Here is a 13802-nt window from a genome sequence, read left to right on the forward strand (position 1 = left end):
CATTCAGATGAACACAACAGGGCACATAGAATACTCTGAAAATACAACTGTGTGTGATAACAGATGTGTTCCTCTAATAACAAAACAACAGATAAACCACTGGCAATGATATGCAGCGTGAACCAGAGCTCTGGATCTCAGCACTGATGGCAGGTCTGGTTGGAGAGCAGTGGTAAGACATGTAAAATGTCACGTAGGTGGGAGTTACTACCCTTAGTCTTGATGTCAAACCGTTCTTGTTCAAGTTCACAACAGAGTTGTTGGCATTGGAGAATGCAGTGTTTGAAAAGGTGACAACCCTTTTTGCACATATAGATGAATCTCAACTTACCTAAAACCTCATTTCTTGACTCCACCTGCTGCTTTGGATTTGAGCCATTAAAGTCTTGAGATTTAAGACTGTTGAGTTCCTTTGACGTCAAATAAGAGTTCTTTATTGACTGAAGTTGATGTTTTATATTGATTGACATATTGATATGAGTAACTTTTACGTCACACTTTGGATCCTTTGCTTTCGGGTCACTGTTCTGCATGAAAGAAAGGAAGAGGGCTGAAAAAATTTACAACAATCTGGACAAAGAATAGAGGTCCATACGAGATTGTGAGGCAGAGTGAACAGCATTCCTGTAGGATCCTCTGGTATTTTTGTTATTCTGATGAATAATGGATGAATCACTGACAGTAAGAGAAAAAGAGAGATAGTCCTTCGGTGACTGAGCAGCAATGCTGTACAGATTTTCATTGCCATTTGTCGTTTGTTTGGGTTTTTCTCATTTTTTCATCCAACAAATGTCAATTCAATTATCCTAATTTTACAAAAATGCCTCCATTTGTTTTATTCTCACCTTTTTTCATCACCCTACTTAAATCAGGGGCGATTGTATATATCATAAGGCATCTACCTGAAGATACAGTGAGAATGATGAAGGGGGAGAACTGGAGGATATTGAGATGGAAAAAAAGAGGAGGTGGCAACCATGAATTTAACCATGGAGTGTAACAGAACAACTCTATGCACCTGAGTGGTTGTAGCGAATGGAGTGCTCTAATCGACTACCAAGAGCATCCAAAGGTAGAGCTCTCTATGGTGATTTTGAGTCCTATGTAAAAAAAAACCCCTATACTGACAGTAAGCAATTTGATTTGTTTGTCGAAGATGATGGGACCAGAAATATGCAGTACGTCCAGTATCAATCTCTTGGCCAAGGTTCTGTATTTTTGTTGTCATTTCCTTTTTTATTTTGAAAGAGTATTTCGATGCTCTGCATTTCCCCTCTTCTTGTGACTTTTTGTCCCCATACCTTTGTTTCAGTCTTTCACTTTTATAAATTATCTGTTAGTTTATTGTTACACCTTTCTTGTGTCTTCCCGTTCCTTGTGGTGTTTTCTTTCTGTCTATCTTTCTCAAAGATAAAAACAGCCGTCAAATTTTCTGGATGATATAGTCACAGCTTTAATATTGTTGGAGTGGTTTGGTCTTCAACGTGAGAAGATAGTTGGGAGTTGAATACAACATTTATCATTGAGTTCATTTAGGAGATGAACACAAGTTTATTACTCTTGAGGTTTAACTAATGTGTGGTAACTACAAAAACTGTTGCAAGTGAAGATCAGAATATTTCAGTTGTTGTTCCTGGTTTGTAGTATTTTTAACAATGAAGAGAGCAAGGCAAGGAAGCTGATGTTCTTTATTCAACAATTTTCATTTTCTGGTAATTACATATCTCATCATTCAGGTTTTTCAGGGATGCAATTGCTAATTCACACATTATTTCATAATGTGTATTTCCAATAAAAGGAGTATTTGCATGTTTTTTGTTTGTTTGCATGGATTCAAACACAAAATAATGTATGTATAGAAATGGAAAATTATAAATATTTGTTCTACATGACTGTGGTGATTCACTCTACAGAAATGCTGATGCACAGAAATGCAGTTTCTTACGCTTCTTTTTATACTGAATAATTTCCTTTAGCGGATCATACTGACTAGGAGCATACAGGTCAGTGTGTCTTCTGATAATAAAAGATATTAGCTCAGATACATTGAACGTTAACATAGGCAGAAGGCAAATTTTACTAAACCTTTTCATTCTATCAGTAGTAAAGTCTTTCAGCTAAATTTTTAAAATAAATTTAAAATAAATTTTATTTCTTCGAAGCCTTTTAATCATATTTTTTTAATTAATTTAAAAGTAATTTAAAATCAACTCAATGCGAAGGTCAGAACAACGTTTGTGTCATCCCATCAGAGGATTCTTTCAAAATTAAATATGACCTCACAGTTGAAGGCATTTTTGTGTCGGACCTGCAGTATGGGGGGATTCTCTGTATCATCCTGGACCTCAGAGAAAGAGAGACTAACGCCTCTGGACTCACAGGAGCAATAAAGACGGACACGGGTGTGTCTAGGGTTTATTACTTTTAATCAATTCAGCTAGCTACAAAATGTCCACCACTTCACACACTGACAGGATACAGAGAGGGAGTCTTTAATATTACATGCGCTGAGGACATCAATCTCACGGTTGATTCTATTGTGTCATTCAGGTTTAGGTATTTAATCACCTTCTTCTAACTACTCAACATTTTGGCGATTTGGTGTGCATAGCTCTAAAGTACAGAAGCAACAAAAAAAAAACCCTTTTGTATTTTGTGTTTCAGAGTAAAGTTATTGTTATCCAATATGATCATTATTTTTACCAATAACAAACCACACGGGGAGAATAAACTTACAGGTACAGTCTTATAAAAGTAAGGTCTCTCAGAGATATGCGTCTTTGCTTTACAATGCAAACGTTTATTTTTTCAGAGCATCCAAAACCTATGTTACAGTACACAACCAGTCCTCATCTTTCAGCACATAATCAACATCTTCATCATTGAACTGCATAATCATTTAGAAAACAGGTCATTTTTTTGCAATACAACCCCCGAGTCCTCATATGTTTTCATCTTCATCTCACTTTTTTGATCCCTTTTGCATTATTATACAACAAGATGGTCACAGTTGGTAAATATATCGAGACAAAAAGAGTGGCACTATTGCAAACTTGCAGGAGTATGGAACGATCAACTGTGTCCTAATACTGAGCATGCGTTTTGTCAATTTGCTACTGCCATGTTATCATTTTTTATATATATTTTTCAGACAGGTTTTATTTATAAGACTAAAATCTACCATTTGTCATGCAGAGAACGCACATTTCACATCACTTGGAATGCAATGTCTAATACAGCTACAGACAGTCTAGTTGCACATTGTCTAAACAGTAACTCAGAGTGATTGCGATGAAGGAAAATGTACCGACTGCCTCATTGATTGTTAAGTGCTCTTTGCAATCCCATTCATCTGCAGTGTTGCTCAGTAAATCTTTACTCCTGTTTTCCGTTTGGTCTTCTCCCTTTTTTGTCATTAAAACACCAAAATAAGGAGCATGACAGTAGCCTAAATGGAATGACACAGTTTTACTATGACGATACTGAGATACTGGAACAAAAAAGAGTAAAAATAAATAGCTTGTAACGAACGCATTCCTATTATATACTTTTCATCCAGTGCAGTGTATTTTCATATATATATATATATATATATATATATATATATATATATATATATATATGATCAATAGACTGATAAAGTGAATAAAATAGATAAAGTCAATAAAAACTTCACAGGTGAGCTAGAGAGCCATCAAGTCAGCACTATATACAACCTTTGGAAAGAATGATATGCGGAGTATAAGAAATCATCTTTTTACGAGGACAATCATCTTGAAAAAGCTCGACAGACGACACACAGAACAACATTTACAATGGGGAGGGTAGGTGATATGTGCATGTGTGCAAACCCAGAAGGTCAATACCATGATGAAAGTATGTCAGCGCCTGCCGATGTGTGGCGCGGGACGCCCAAGTTCTGGGCTTAAGCCATTTAGCCACTGCCCAGCATCTTTGTGGCGCGCTGGTTGGCCTCATCAATCCTGGTCTTGTTGGAATCAGCCTGGGTGATGAAGAGAAGGCAGAAGGAAGAGCATATCAGTTGGAGTTCAGCTTAAAGCAAATCAATGTATGAGAAGAGAAATGGAAGTCGATGGCAGACAACACAGAGGATGCAAATATAAGGCTCTGTGAGAAAAAATAAGGATTTATAACAGTTTGTAATTTTGTGGTTATCAACTGGATTTCTTTTTTTACCGCCAGAAACAGACAGCTATAGTCCTCATGTTGTGTTTACTTGCCATCAGACAGGGCTGTGACTACCACTGATGTCCTTATATGTATGACATCACAAATTTAACAAAATATAAGTAATGAATTCATTCTTATTTTTTTTGCTGTAAGAATGAAGACGTTACATTTTCTGATTTAATTTATTACCAACTACTGGAAAATATCAAAAGCTGATCAATCCAAGAGACTTTTAAAAGCCTACATAAATTCAAGATTGACTTCATCCTAACCATCTTATGATAACCTTATAATATCAGGCAGAATGATACGAGAACAAGATCCTGATACGTGTCGTACCTTCTCCATGATCCTGTCGATCTGGCGATTCTGGGTGTCAATCTCGTTGCCCATGTCAAGTGCCATGTGGCGGAGGTTACCAATGATGCCACCAACTTGCTCCAGGTTCTCATCCATCTCGTTTTCCCGGGCATCATCTGTTACCCTAAACACACGCGCGCACACACACAACGGCAGATATAAATATTGTGAGCATGTCGGAAGATGCTGAGGATTCTCTTGGCCGTGCGTCTCATCGGATTGGCGACGTCTGACTTCAGGCCGAGTGTCTGGTCGGAACAGTTTATGTTCTGTTTTACTGCAATTTTACTGCAGAATTCTTAATCTCAATTCACAATTGAGTTTGTACCCAAGATCTCTGTAAAACCATACTGCTAAACCCCGGTTTAACTCTCCAGCTTGTTCTTACCTGCGAATGAAACCTCCACTGATGGCCATTTGTTCGCGCTCGTCCACCACGCGGGCGGGCTGGCTGGCCACCACCCCATCTTGGTTGTTCCCCCAGGCCTTGCTGGCCCCACTCTTCATCCTGGCCGGTTACAGCAAAAAACAGAAGATGAGGATAGACAGTTACTCAACATTTTCACCGGATGATGTTTCCTCTCCCTCAACCATGCTGGCTTCCCATTACTCAAATCTACAGTATTTTTTTTTATCAGATTCATGCATCCAGCACATAAAATATGGTGAGGACTAGATTAAGTCAAGCAAAGCATAGCAGGCATGGATTGGCTGGTAGACTGGGTTTGATAGGTACAAGCTCATTCTGCTGTTACACAATAGCAATGTGTGTGATGTTATATCTTGTAGTTATATAACATTCTGTTCAGAATCAGGCACAGATCACAACTGTTTTATATCTGAAGGCATGCATTTTTATAGCTTCAACATGTTGGATGGTTTGTGTGAAAATTCCCCTTTCCCTTTTTTAAACCAACCTCTTGGCACTTTTGAGTTATTGCAATAATAAACCCCACCCCACTCCCACAGGTACATGTCCCAGTGCGACAGAAAACAGAGAAGAGATGAACTCTTGGCAGACAGACAACACAGGACCGTCCCACCGTTAGGAGGGACGACGATAAACGTGGAGAACAACTGCCAAATGACAAAACAAAACAAAACAAGAAACTGGAAGGAGTCAACAGAGAGTAACGCCACGGTTCTACACCTGCTACAACACCCAGACCTCTACTCCACCCTCACTTTGTCTTTTTTTAAATATCAGCAATTTTCTTTCAGATCCTAAAGATCTACACAAGCTATAGTGTCGGGTCACGGAAAGGCAGAGGAGTGAGGAGGATCGTAGGGATTTTTCAAAAAAACATAGGATGAATCCAGTTGTGTTACTGCCGTCTGCGATCACGATAGAGCAGCATGGCTTCGTAATAATGGCAACACTGCCGGTCAGATTTCACGCCATCAAATTCAGAATTTGAGAGTTGGCGATAAAGGAGGCGGTAACAGATAGGGGTTATCTTTAACTCATTAGTTACTGTTTTAAGGCACTTTTAAGGCACGGTCGAGGGCAGGATATCCAAACACCTCTCCAGCTCTTCAAAGGTGATGGTCCTGAGAAACGAATCTCACATCTATGCTGCACAGATACCTTCTCCATCTTTTTAACAGTAATCCGTTCTTTGTTTGCTCAGATTGTATTAGTTGAAGACTTTTGCATGTATTCTTGCAGTTTGGGGGATGGGAATAGCTCAGCCTCCTACACTGGTGTTATTAATAGGAATGGATTGAGGTATTGTTTTGCTGCCAGTCCCTTCTGACACACACTGGTCACACATGATACCCTTATTCAAATGGTTTTTAGACGTTCCTGCATTGTTCTTCTCAGCTGTTTTGACTCCCTTTTTCCCTCCTTGATGCTTTCCTTCCAGTAGCTATTCAATTTGTTCTCCTTTGCTTTTCCCTCCAACCCTGTCTCAGAATGGATATGATACACTTCTCTAATCAGCTTTGCTTGCTTCACCGATATGATCTGATTAGATCATAGGAGTATTGCGGTAAAACTGAACTTTATCTAATTTGTTCACTGACCAACTTAAAGTGCAGCTCGTTTAACACAGAGACCGCACCTCTATCTGAGAGGGAGAGAGTGGTGCTGTTGTGCAGTCTCTGACATGTAGACACGCCATGATCTAAATACAGTACTTCTGAAAGACAGCCAGCATACTGAGGGGTTTAAAAGCCAGTATGATGGACTTAAAGCTCTCTTCACCCCTCTATTTCTCTCTCTTTCTCACTCTCTCTGTGTGTGATGATCAAATCCAGCAAAAATACTTCCTTTCCTTTTCTAAGATCTACAAATATTCAGTTTGAGTCCGCTTGTAAACAGGCTACCTTGTTGTCACTATCAAATATGGTTGACCTACATGCGAGTGTCTCGTTGGAGAAGGAGCTTAGTGAATTTAACATTGAACAGCCAGTGCTGGATAAAAGCTAATTTAGCACAGGGCTCTGCAGAAAAAGGTGGCACTGCAGAGAAACTGCAACAGAACCAGCAGGCAGAGCCATGTAACGACTGGGCCACATTGGTGCGATATTTAAAATAGCATATACAACTATTTGTGAGCACTTTATATTAATACGCTGAATTTTTAAAAAATTCAAATTGAGCTCAACATTATTTGACATTTTGGAAATACGTCTCTTTAAACTTTTCAAAATAAGACAATTGTCAAATTAAGACCAACAGCTGTTTAACAGAAAAATGTCCCCAGGCTTCGTAATGCACATGTAAAATAAAATCATTACAGAATTTGGATATTATCACCATCAACATCATCAACATCATCTTCATTCTTCATACCAGCATCATCATTTGCAGCATTGCCGTTATGAGTTGCATTGTCAAGCATGCATGAGCATTCAAAGGGTCATGCTCGCCAGTCATTCCATGTCATTGGAGCTTGGCAGTTCAATAATGGTGGTGGGGATGGGGAGGGGTGCTCGGGGGGAAACAAAAAGACCTTTGCCTGCAAAGAGGTGAGGATCTAGTAGATGTTAGAGAGATGTGGTGGTGGTAGAAATCATGCAGATGAGGAGAAGTGTCAAACAGTCCTGGACCAGGCTGACCAAAAGCATTTTGGGACCCAGATCATGAAATTCCAAGCTGGAGACAAGACATAAAATGATCTGAGTGCCAAGATGCTTCAGGAGCCCCAGCCCTGCTCTTTTATTTAAATTGAAGCAATTTTACATTTGGGAAGGCCAACAGCTTCAGTCATTGCGGAAGTCCCCTCTTCTCTCCACTCAGTTTTGAAGCCAAAACATAATTCCCCCTCCAGTGGAAACAGTCCACAGGTTAAAAGATGGACAGTGGCTATATTTGCATGTAGATGACACCCTTTATGAAAGTGGTTTGAGAAGTGGTTTGAAGAATAGGGAACCTGGAGAAGGGCATTTGGTAGACGGGTGTGAAGAGAGGCACTTACTGATGACCCATTGCCTTGGTTGAGTGGACAAGAGCTTATGTGGAGGACTGAACTTGTTGAGATTGAATTTGTAGGAAATGGATCTCATTGGGTCATATATTTGTTTTGTTCACGTAAAAGCAGCACCAAAAAAGTGAGCATACTTTGGCCAAGTGGTGACGTGCATATATAAATGGTACACTATTTAGAATTTGAAAGTACAGTGCACCCTCGCGTATTCGCGCATCAACGCTCGCGACTTCACCTTATTGTGGATTTTTAGTAAGCAGCCATGTGATACCGTATGCGCATTCTATTGGCCGACGACATCCGGCGGTTCTGTTAGTCTCGGACCTAATTGAGACAAAAAAGTGCTTTAAACAGTCAATAAGAGTGTGGGAAAAGGTAATACAGATAGAAGGTGGTTTAGTATCAGTATGGGGAGGGTCACAGGGTCACTCTATTTTGGAATTTGTTAATCGCGTGTGGTTCCTGGAACGCATTAACTGCAAGGAATGAGGGCGCACTGTATTGTTCTACTTCTCAGAAGCCAATCATGTATATAGAAATCTGACCTGAGGACTTCTGATTCATGAAGCTGCAAATTCTGGGAGACTGTCTGTCTGCAAGTAAATCTAGCAATGAATAGGTGAAAATATCCCTGGGTTGCCACTGTATGTTCCTGCAAATATCCACAGTGTTTTTACAAACATTTTCCATCAAAGTCGAACTGAAATTCATTTTTAAACAAGTAGGCCCAAACGTAATTTTACATGCTGTTATTATCAAGCAAACATAGAAGAGCTCCATAGATTGGAATCAATAAATTCTAAAAGCTAACATTATCTCAAGCTTGTATTTATGTAAATGAGGAAGCTGCTACTATCTGGTGGAAATTGGCAGCCCGTTTAACACAGAGACTGCACCTCTATCTAAGAGGGAGAGAGTGGTGCTGTTTTGCGGTCTCTGAACCAGGAAGTGACAGAACAACGTTCCTCGAGTGTGCGTTTGATAAAATGCCAAACGGTAGTTGTGTGAGCAAAGGAAACATCTAACATAACAACATCTAACAACGTTGGGTGTAGACTGATGTTAGCATATGCATCAAGCAGCAATTAGTAAAGAAAAATGGATTACAATGTCAGAAAATGATATAGTTTCCTTCCGCATTGTGTTGTTCACATCTTCTAATCAGATGTTAAGGTCCCCCCAAAGCTCGGTTGATTTTCTTCCCCTTCGAATTAGCAGCTAAATGCTAACGGCCGCTTTCTGCATTTTCCAGTGTGTGCCACACATTTAATGTTCAATGACTCCAGTTCAGCGTTGGAGGGAGCTAGTACTAAAATTAGCAAGTAGTCTAACCCTGTCCTTTATAAGAAGGTATCTAGTTACTTTACTAGCTTTTGTTTTTCAAGTGGAATACAAACTTAACAGCATAAAGGGTCGATCCAAATGTTTAATGTCGGAAAGAAAAATCCTAAATCCTGAATCAGTGCTGCTTTGGGGTAGTAGAACACCACAGAACCTATAAAAACAGCGTCTTCCTTCAAATATCAGTCTAAGCTACGAATGGAGATACCTACAAAAGATATCAATGTCCAAAAAATCTCAGTCCTCTTTCGCACAATGGAAAATCATATAGAAATGTTCCAGCAATGGTTGCAAGATTCTAGTTTCAGTTCGACTTTAAGTGTATTGTGCATGTTTGTGTGTGTGGGACAGAACATTTCTGAATGCACATCATGGCCTCCAGTGTCCACCTCATATGGACGTGACAGGGGCGCAGATTACTTGGTTCTGGAGCAGAGCGGACTATTAACTCATGGCCATTGTGATGTCACTTCTACCTCGATTGTACTTTGATTATTAGATAATTATTCTTTTTTTTTGAATGGCAGGCAGGCAGGCAGGCAAGCAGCACCTACTTGTTACATGGACAGGAGCAAAGACCACAGAATTTCCCTAGATCGTTCAAATTCTTTTCTGCATCCTTCATGTCCTTATTGATTTGGTCCATTCCCTCCTCGATGCGCTCCAGTTGCTCTGATTAAACACAAGTCATTTATCCCCCACAGAACGATGCACGAGAAAAAAGAGAGAGGGGGAGGAAGAGGAGTGGAAGAGAGAGATAAAGAGAGGACAAAGGAGAGAAGACAACAACTTCAGACACTCACTGTGACAAAAAAAAGTTTTTAAAAAAAAGAAAAAAAAGGAAAAACTGGACGCCACCACATATGTAAAGAACCTTTGGGGCACGTTGTCAGTACCTACTTGTTACATGGACATATGAAAAGCCCACAGCATTTCCCTAAATCTTTTAAATTTTTCTCGGCTTCCTTCATGTCTTGGTTGATATGGTTCATGCCATCTTCAACACGATCGAGTTGCTCTGGTCAGGACAAAGGGATGACAGCAGTGGAATGAATTTCATTGACTGATTGACAGAAATATGAGTCATGATGAGCAGTAAGAGTCATCGGCGTACTCTGCTGTGCATCAGGGTGAGGGATGAAGACTGAATTAAGCTTCTCTTGACTGCACCGCTTTAGTCAATACTATTATGTGCACCTATGGAACTGGTGGGTCAGTGAATGGTATAAAAAGCACAGAAAATCTTGTTTGTTATTGTTCATGAAACTTTTACAGGTAAAACTTTTAACACTATAAGTAGAACAGTTTGACATGGCTTAGGATTTTATAGTACTCTTATAGTAATTGAAAGGATTTCATATATGTTTGGGTTTTGGTTTATGAGAATCATAATTGTCATGCTGATGTGGTCAATGGAGGGTTGGTGACGACTCCACAACACAGACGATTTTCCATCCCGATTGTGATTAAAGGGGAATACGGTGCAGGCAGAGCGTGAAAGTTGAGGCACAGTTAAATATGGAGTGGAGTCAAAAAGCAGTTCACTGACTTTTTCAGATTTGCAAAATCCCTGGTTGTCATGCATTAATGTAAATCCAGTACAGCAAGAAAGAAAGAATGAGTTAGATTTGTTTGAGTAAATTAAATGATGCCCATATATTTTATTTCACCAAAAGCAAAACTTTGCACTCTTTAATAACTAATGAGTATAAAATCCCACAGAGCAATGCCAATAAGGCAAGGTCAGAGGTGAGCCGAGACTTACAGCTGTATGTCTGGTCAGCACTTCCTTTAGAGTGGTGATCCTGTGAGCGCACAATGGTGCTGTGGACACCAGGGATGAAGGTATAATAAATGATCACAGGGGGGATATCATCCCCCTGAGTGAACAAGTGTTGGTGTAATTAAGGTTGTATCTTGTAGGGTTGATAAGTGGTTCACATGGCTCCCAGTCAATGGGAGAACTCCATGGAGCCAAGCCTCACACTGCTATTATTAAATGTTTGTTGTTGCATACCTCAAATCATGTTATTTAATGTTGGTTATTGGCTTCATAAGTTACAAACTGCATTTAACCAGGGATTGTACAAATCAATATATGGACGGCTTGAGAAGTGATTGAATATTTTGTCATTACCAGCTAAATCGATCGTTTTGGGGGTTTTTCTTATCCATCTGTTTTCTCACTCTTCCAGATTGTTAGTATGGTCTGTTTTGCTGATCTGAAACCTGTTTGAGATCATATGCTTCCAAAAATGTTTCCAGGAACAAGTTGACCAGAATAAAAATGTAGAGGCAGAATATTTATGCTACATATTTGGCAGTAAGGCTCATTAGCTACAAAATCTTTTGGCAATGAATTAAAGGTTAGTAGGTCAGTTACCCCAGTATATCTGCACTTAAATCATTTTACCATCCAAACGGGCTCATTTTACCATCCAAATGGCCATTAGCTGCCACCGGGACAAACATGTCAACCCCTCTGGATTCTGAGAAGTGAATAATTCATGTTGACTTACAGCTAGAGATTTGGCACAGCAGTAGCTGCCATTAAATGTTAATGTTTTGGCACTTTATGATGTCCCGTCTTTGCATCTGTTAGCTAAAAGAAGAAAAAAAAACCTGTGGGCATCAAAAACAGTTAACAAAACCAAAAAGTTTAATGTTAGCCAAAGAAAACAGAACTTCAAGGAAGCTGAAAGAAAAGAAAGAAATGAATTTGTTTGGAAATCCTTTTAAATGAAAAGAAGCCTGGAAAAATCCATCCATTCTTGCTCTAACACCGTAAAGTTAACATAGACATTGCTATAGTTAAATCATAAGGCCCCTTATGGTGCTGCCAGTATGTAAATACAATCATAAAGTATCACTGGTACTAAATTCAGAATTACTACACAGTTTTTATACGTGTGCGCGCGCGTACACACACACACACACACACACACACACAATATTTGCTTTGTTTGTTCGCTTGATTGTTTTTGTGACTACTTGCCATCTCCCCTCTGACAGACTTACCTCCTTGCTCGTCCAACATAACCAAAGTCCTGATACCAGCATCTTTGCTCTATTCCCCAAGGATAGCCAGGTGACAAGAAAGGAGGGAGAGCAGGAGGAAGAACAAAATGACATAGAGGTCAGTAATGATGCAACAACATCTGAGTGAATCAGTGGCAACATTTCAGCTATGACACAATTTCTGCTTAATATTTCATTTTTTCCCATTTGAGAAGATCTGGAAGATAAATACCGTATTAGCCCGAATATAAGACGACCCTGATTATAAGACAACCCCCACTTTTTCAGTCTTATTTCAATGCAAAAAACACCACCTTATATTTGGGCCAATACGGTATTCCATCCATCCATCTATCCATTCATCCATCCATCCATTCATCCATCCATCTATTCATCCAGCCATCCATCCATTTTCTTGAAGACTAGACAAATGTAATTGTAATGTGATGTCCCCTGGCTCTAGCTTCATTTATTAGAATTACAATCAGAATCAGCTTTATTGGGCAGGTTTGTGCATACAAACAAGGAATTTGACTTGGGTTTAAAATCAACACAAAGAACAAGATTGTGGGAGTTTACTTGAACAAAAATGTAATAAGGATAAATCTTTTATCAGGGATAAAGTTTTATCTTTCTTCTTGGACTCTCTGAGGGAAACAAAATTACATCCTACATTGTTGGGCTATTACATTAAATATTTAGAGCGACAAAAGAGAACAACATACAACAATATGACTCTCATGATTCAAAATGTAACTGTTTTAACTGTATTATTTGCGCAAATGGTGCCTCATTGAAGTCACAAACTATCAGATAACTGCAAATACGCATTCAGTGAAGCCGAACAGCAAAAAAAAAAAAAATATATATATATATATATATATATATATATATATATCCTGGGATAAGTTTGTTTATATTCTTCTTCCCCTTAAGGAACAAATAATAATGTTTTGCTCCCACAGTCAGCATATCAGCTGGTATTGATTAGACAATAAGCAAGAAACATAGCAATAGCTCTTGGGAGATTAACAATAATAATGCTGACAGCAAAGGAGGGATCTCATTAAAATGAGGACCCTTCTGCTGTCATTGGATTTCCATGTAGAAATGACCCAGGATTGGAGATTTGAGGGTCTGGTCTTCGCTCAGCCTTCAGATTTCTATTCTAATTCTTTGCTGTGACTGTGAACCATCTGAACAGCTGAGGCTGCATGACAGCCACTGTAAACCTATTAGTCACTGATAGGACGGCTCGACCACAGGTTTTGAAGCTGGCAGAAAGAGTCTGCTCTTCTTTGCTTCTTAGAAATCCAGCATTGCCTCACCAGTATGTAACACCTGGTTCAGACTGATAGGCGTAAATAAGATTATGGTGTGTTGGTATGCGCACACACACACAAACACACACACTCACACACACACACACAGACACACACACACAGACACACACACACA

At 39.3% G+C, this 13802-nt stretch overlaps 1 protein-coding gene across 2 annotated transcripts in view; it reads right to left on the minus strand.

Annotated features, from left to right (window-relative positions):
• Window positions 1-2416: 2416 nt before the first annotated feature.
• Window positions 2417-13802, minus strand: part of snap25a (synaptosome associated protein 25a) — a 34293-nt gene continuing 22907 nt past the window's right edge. For both annotated transcript variants that reach the window (XM_068341896.1, XM_068341897.1), the window contains 5 exons: window positions 12345-12393; window positions 9881-9998; window positions 4940-5059; window positions 4531-4675; window positions 2417-4003 (listed from right to left, as the gene is read on the minus strand). In XM_068341896.1, coding sequence (XP_068197997.1) covers window positions 3935-4003; window positions 4531-4675; window positions 4940-5059; window positions 9881-9998; window positions 12345-12393 — 501 coding nt within the window. In that variant the 3' untranslated portion in view covers window positions 2417-3934. The remainder of the gene's footprint in view (window positions 4004-4530; window positions 4676-4939; window positions 5060-9880; window positions 9999-12344; window positions 12394-13802) is intronic.

The sequence above is a fragment of the Antennarius striatus genome, chromosome 19 (assembly GCF_040054535.1).
Source record: "Antennarius striatus isolate MH-2024 chromosome 19, ASM4005453v1, whole genome shotgun sequence".
In the NCBI taxonomy this organism is placed as follows: domain Eukaryota; kingdom Metazoa; phylum Chordata; class Actinopteri; order Lophiiformes; family Antennariidae; genus Antennarius; species Antennarius striatus.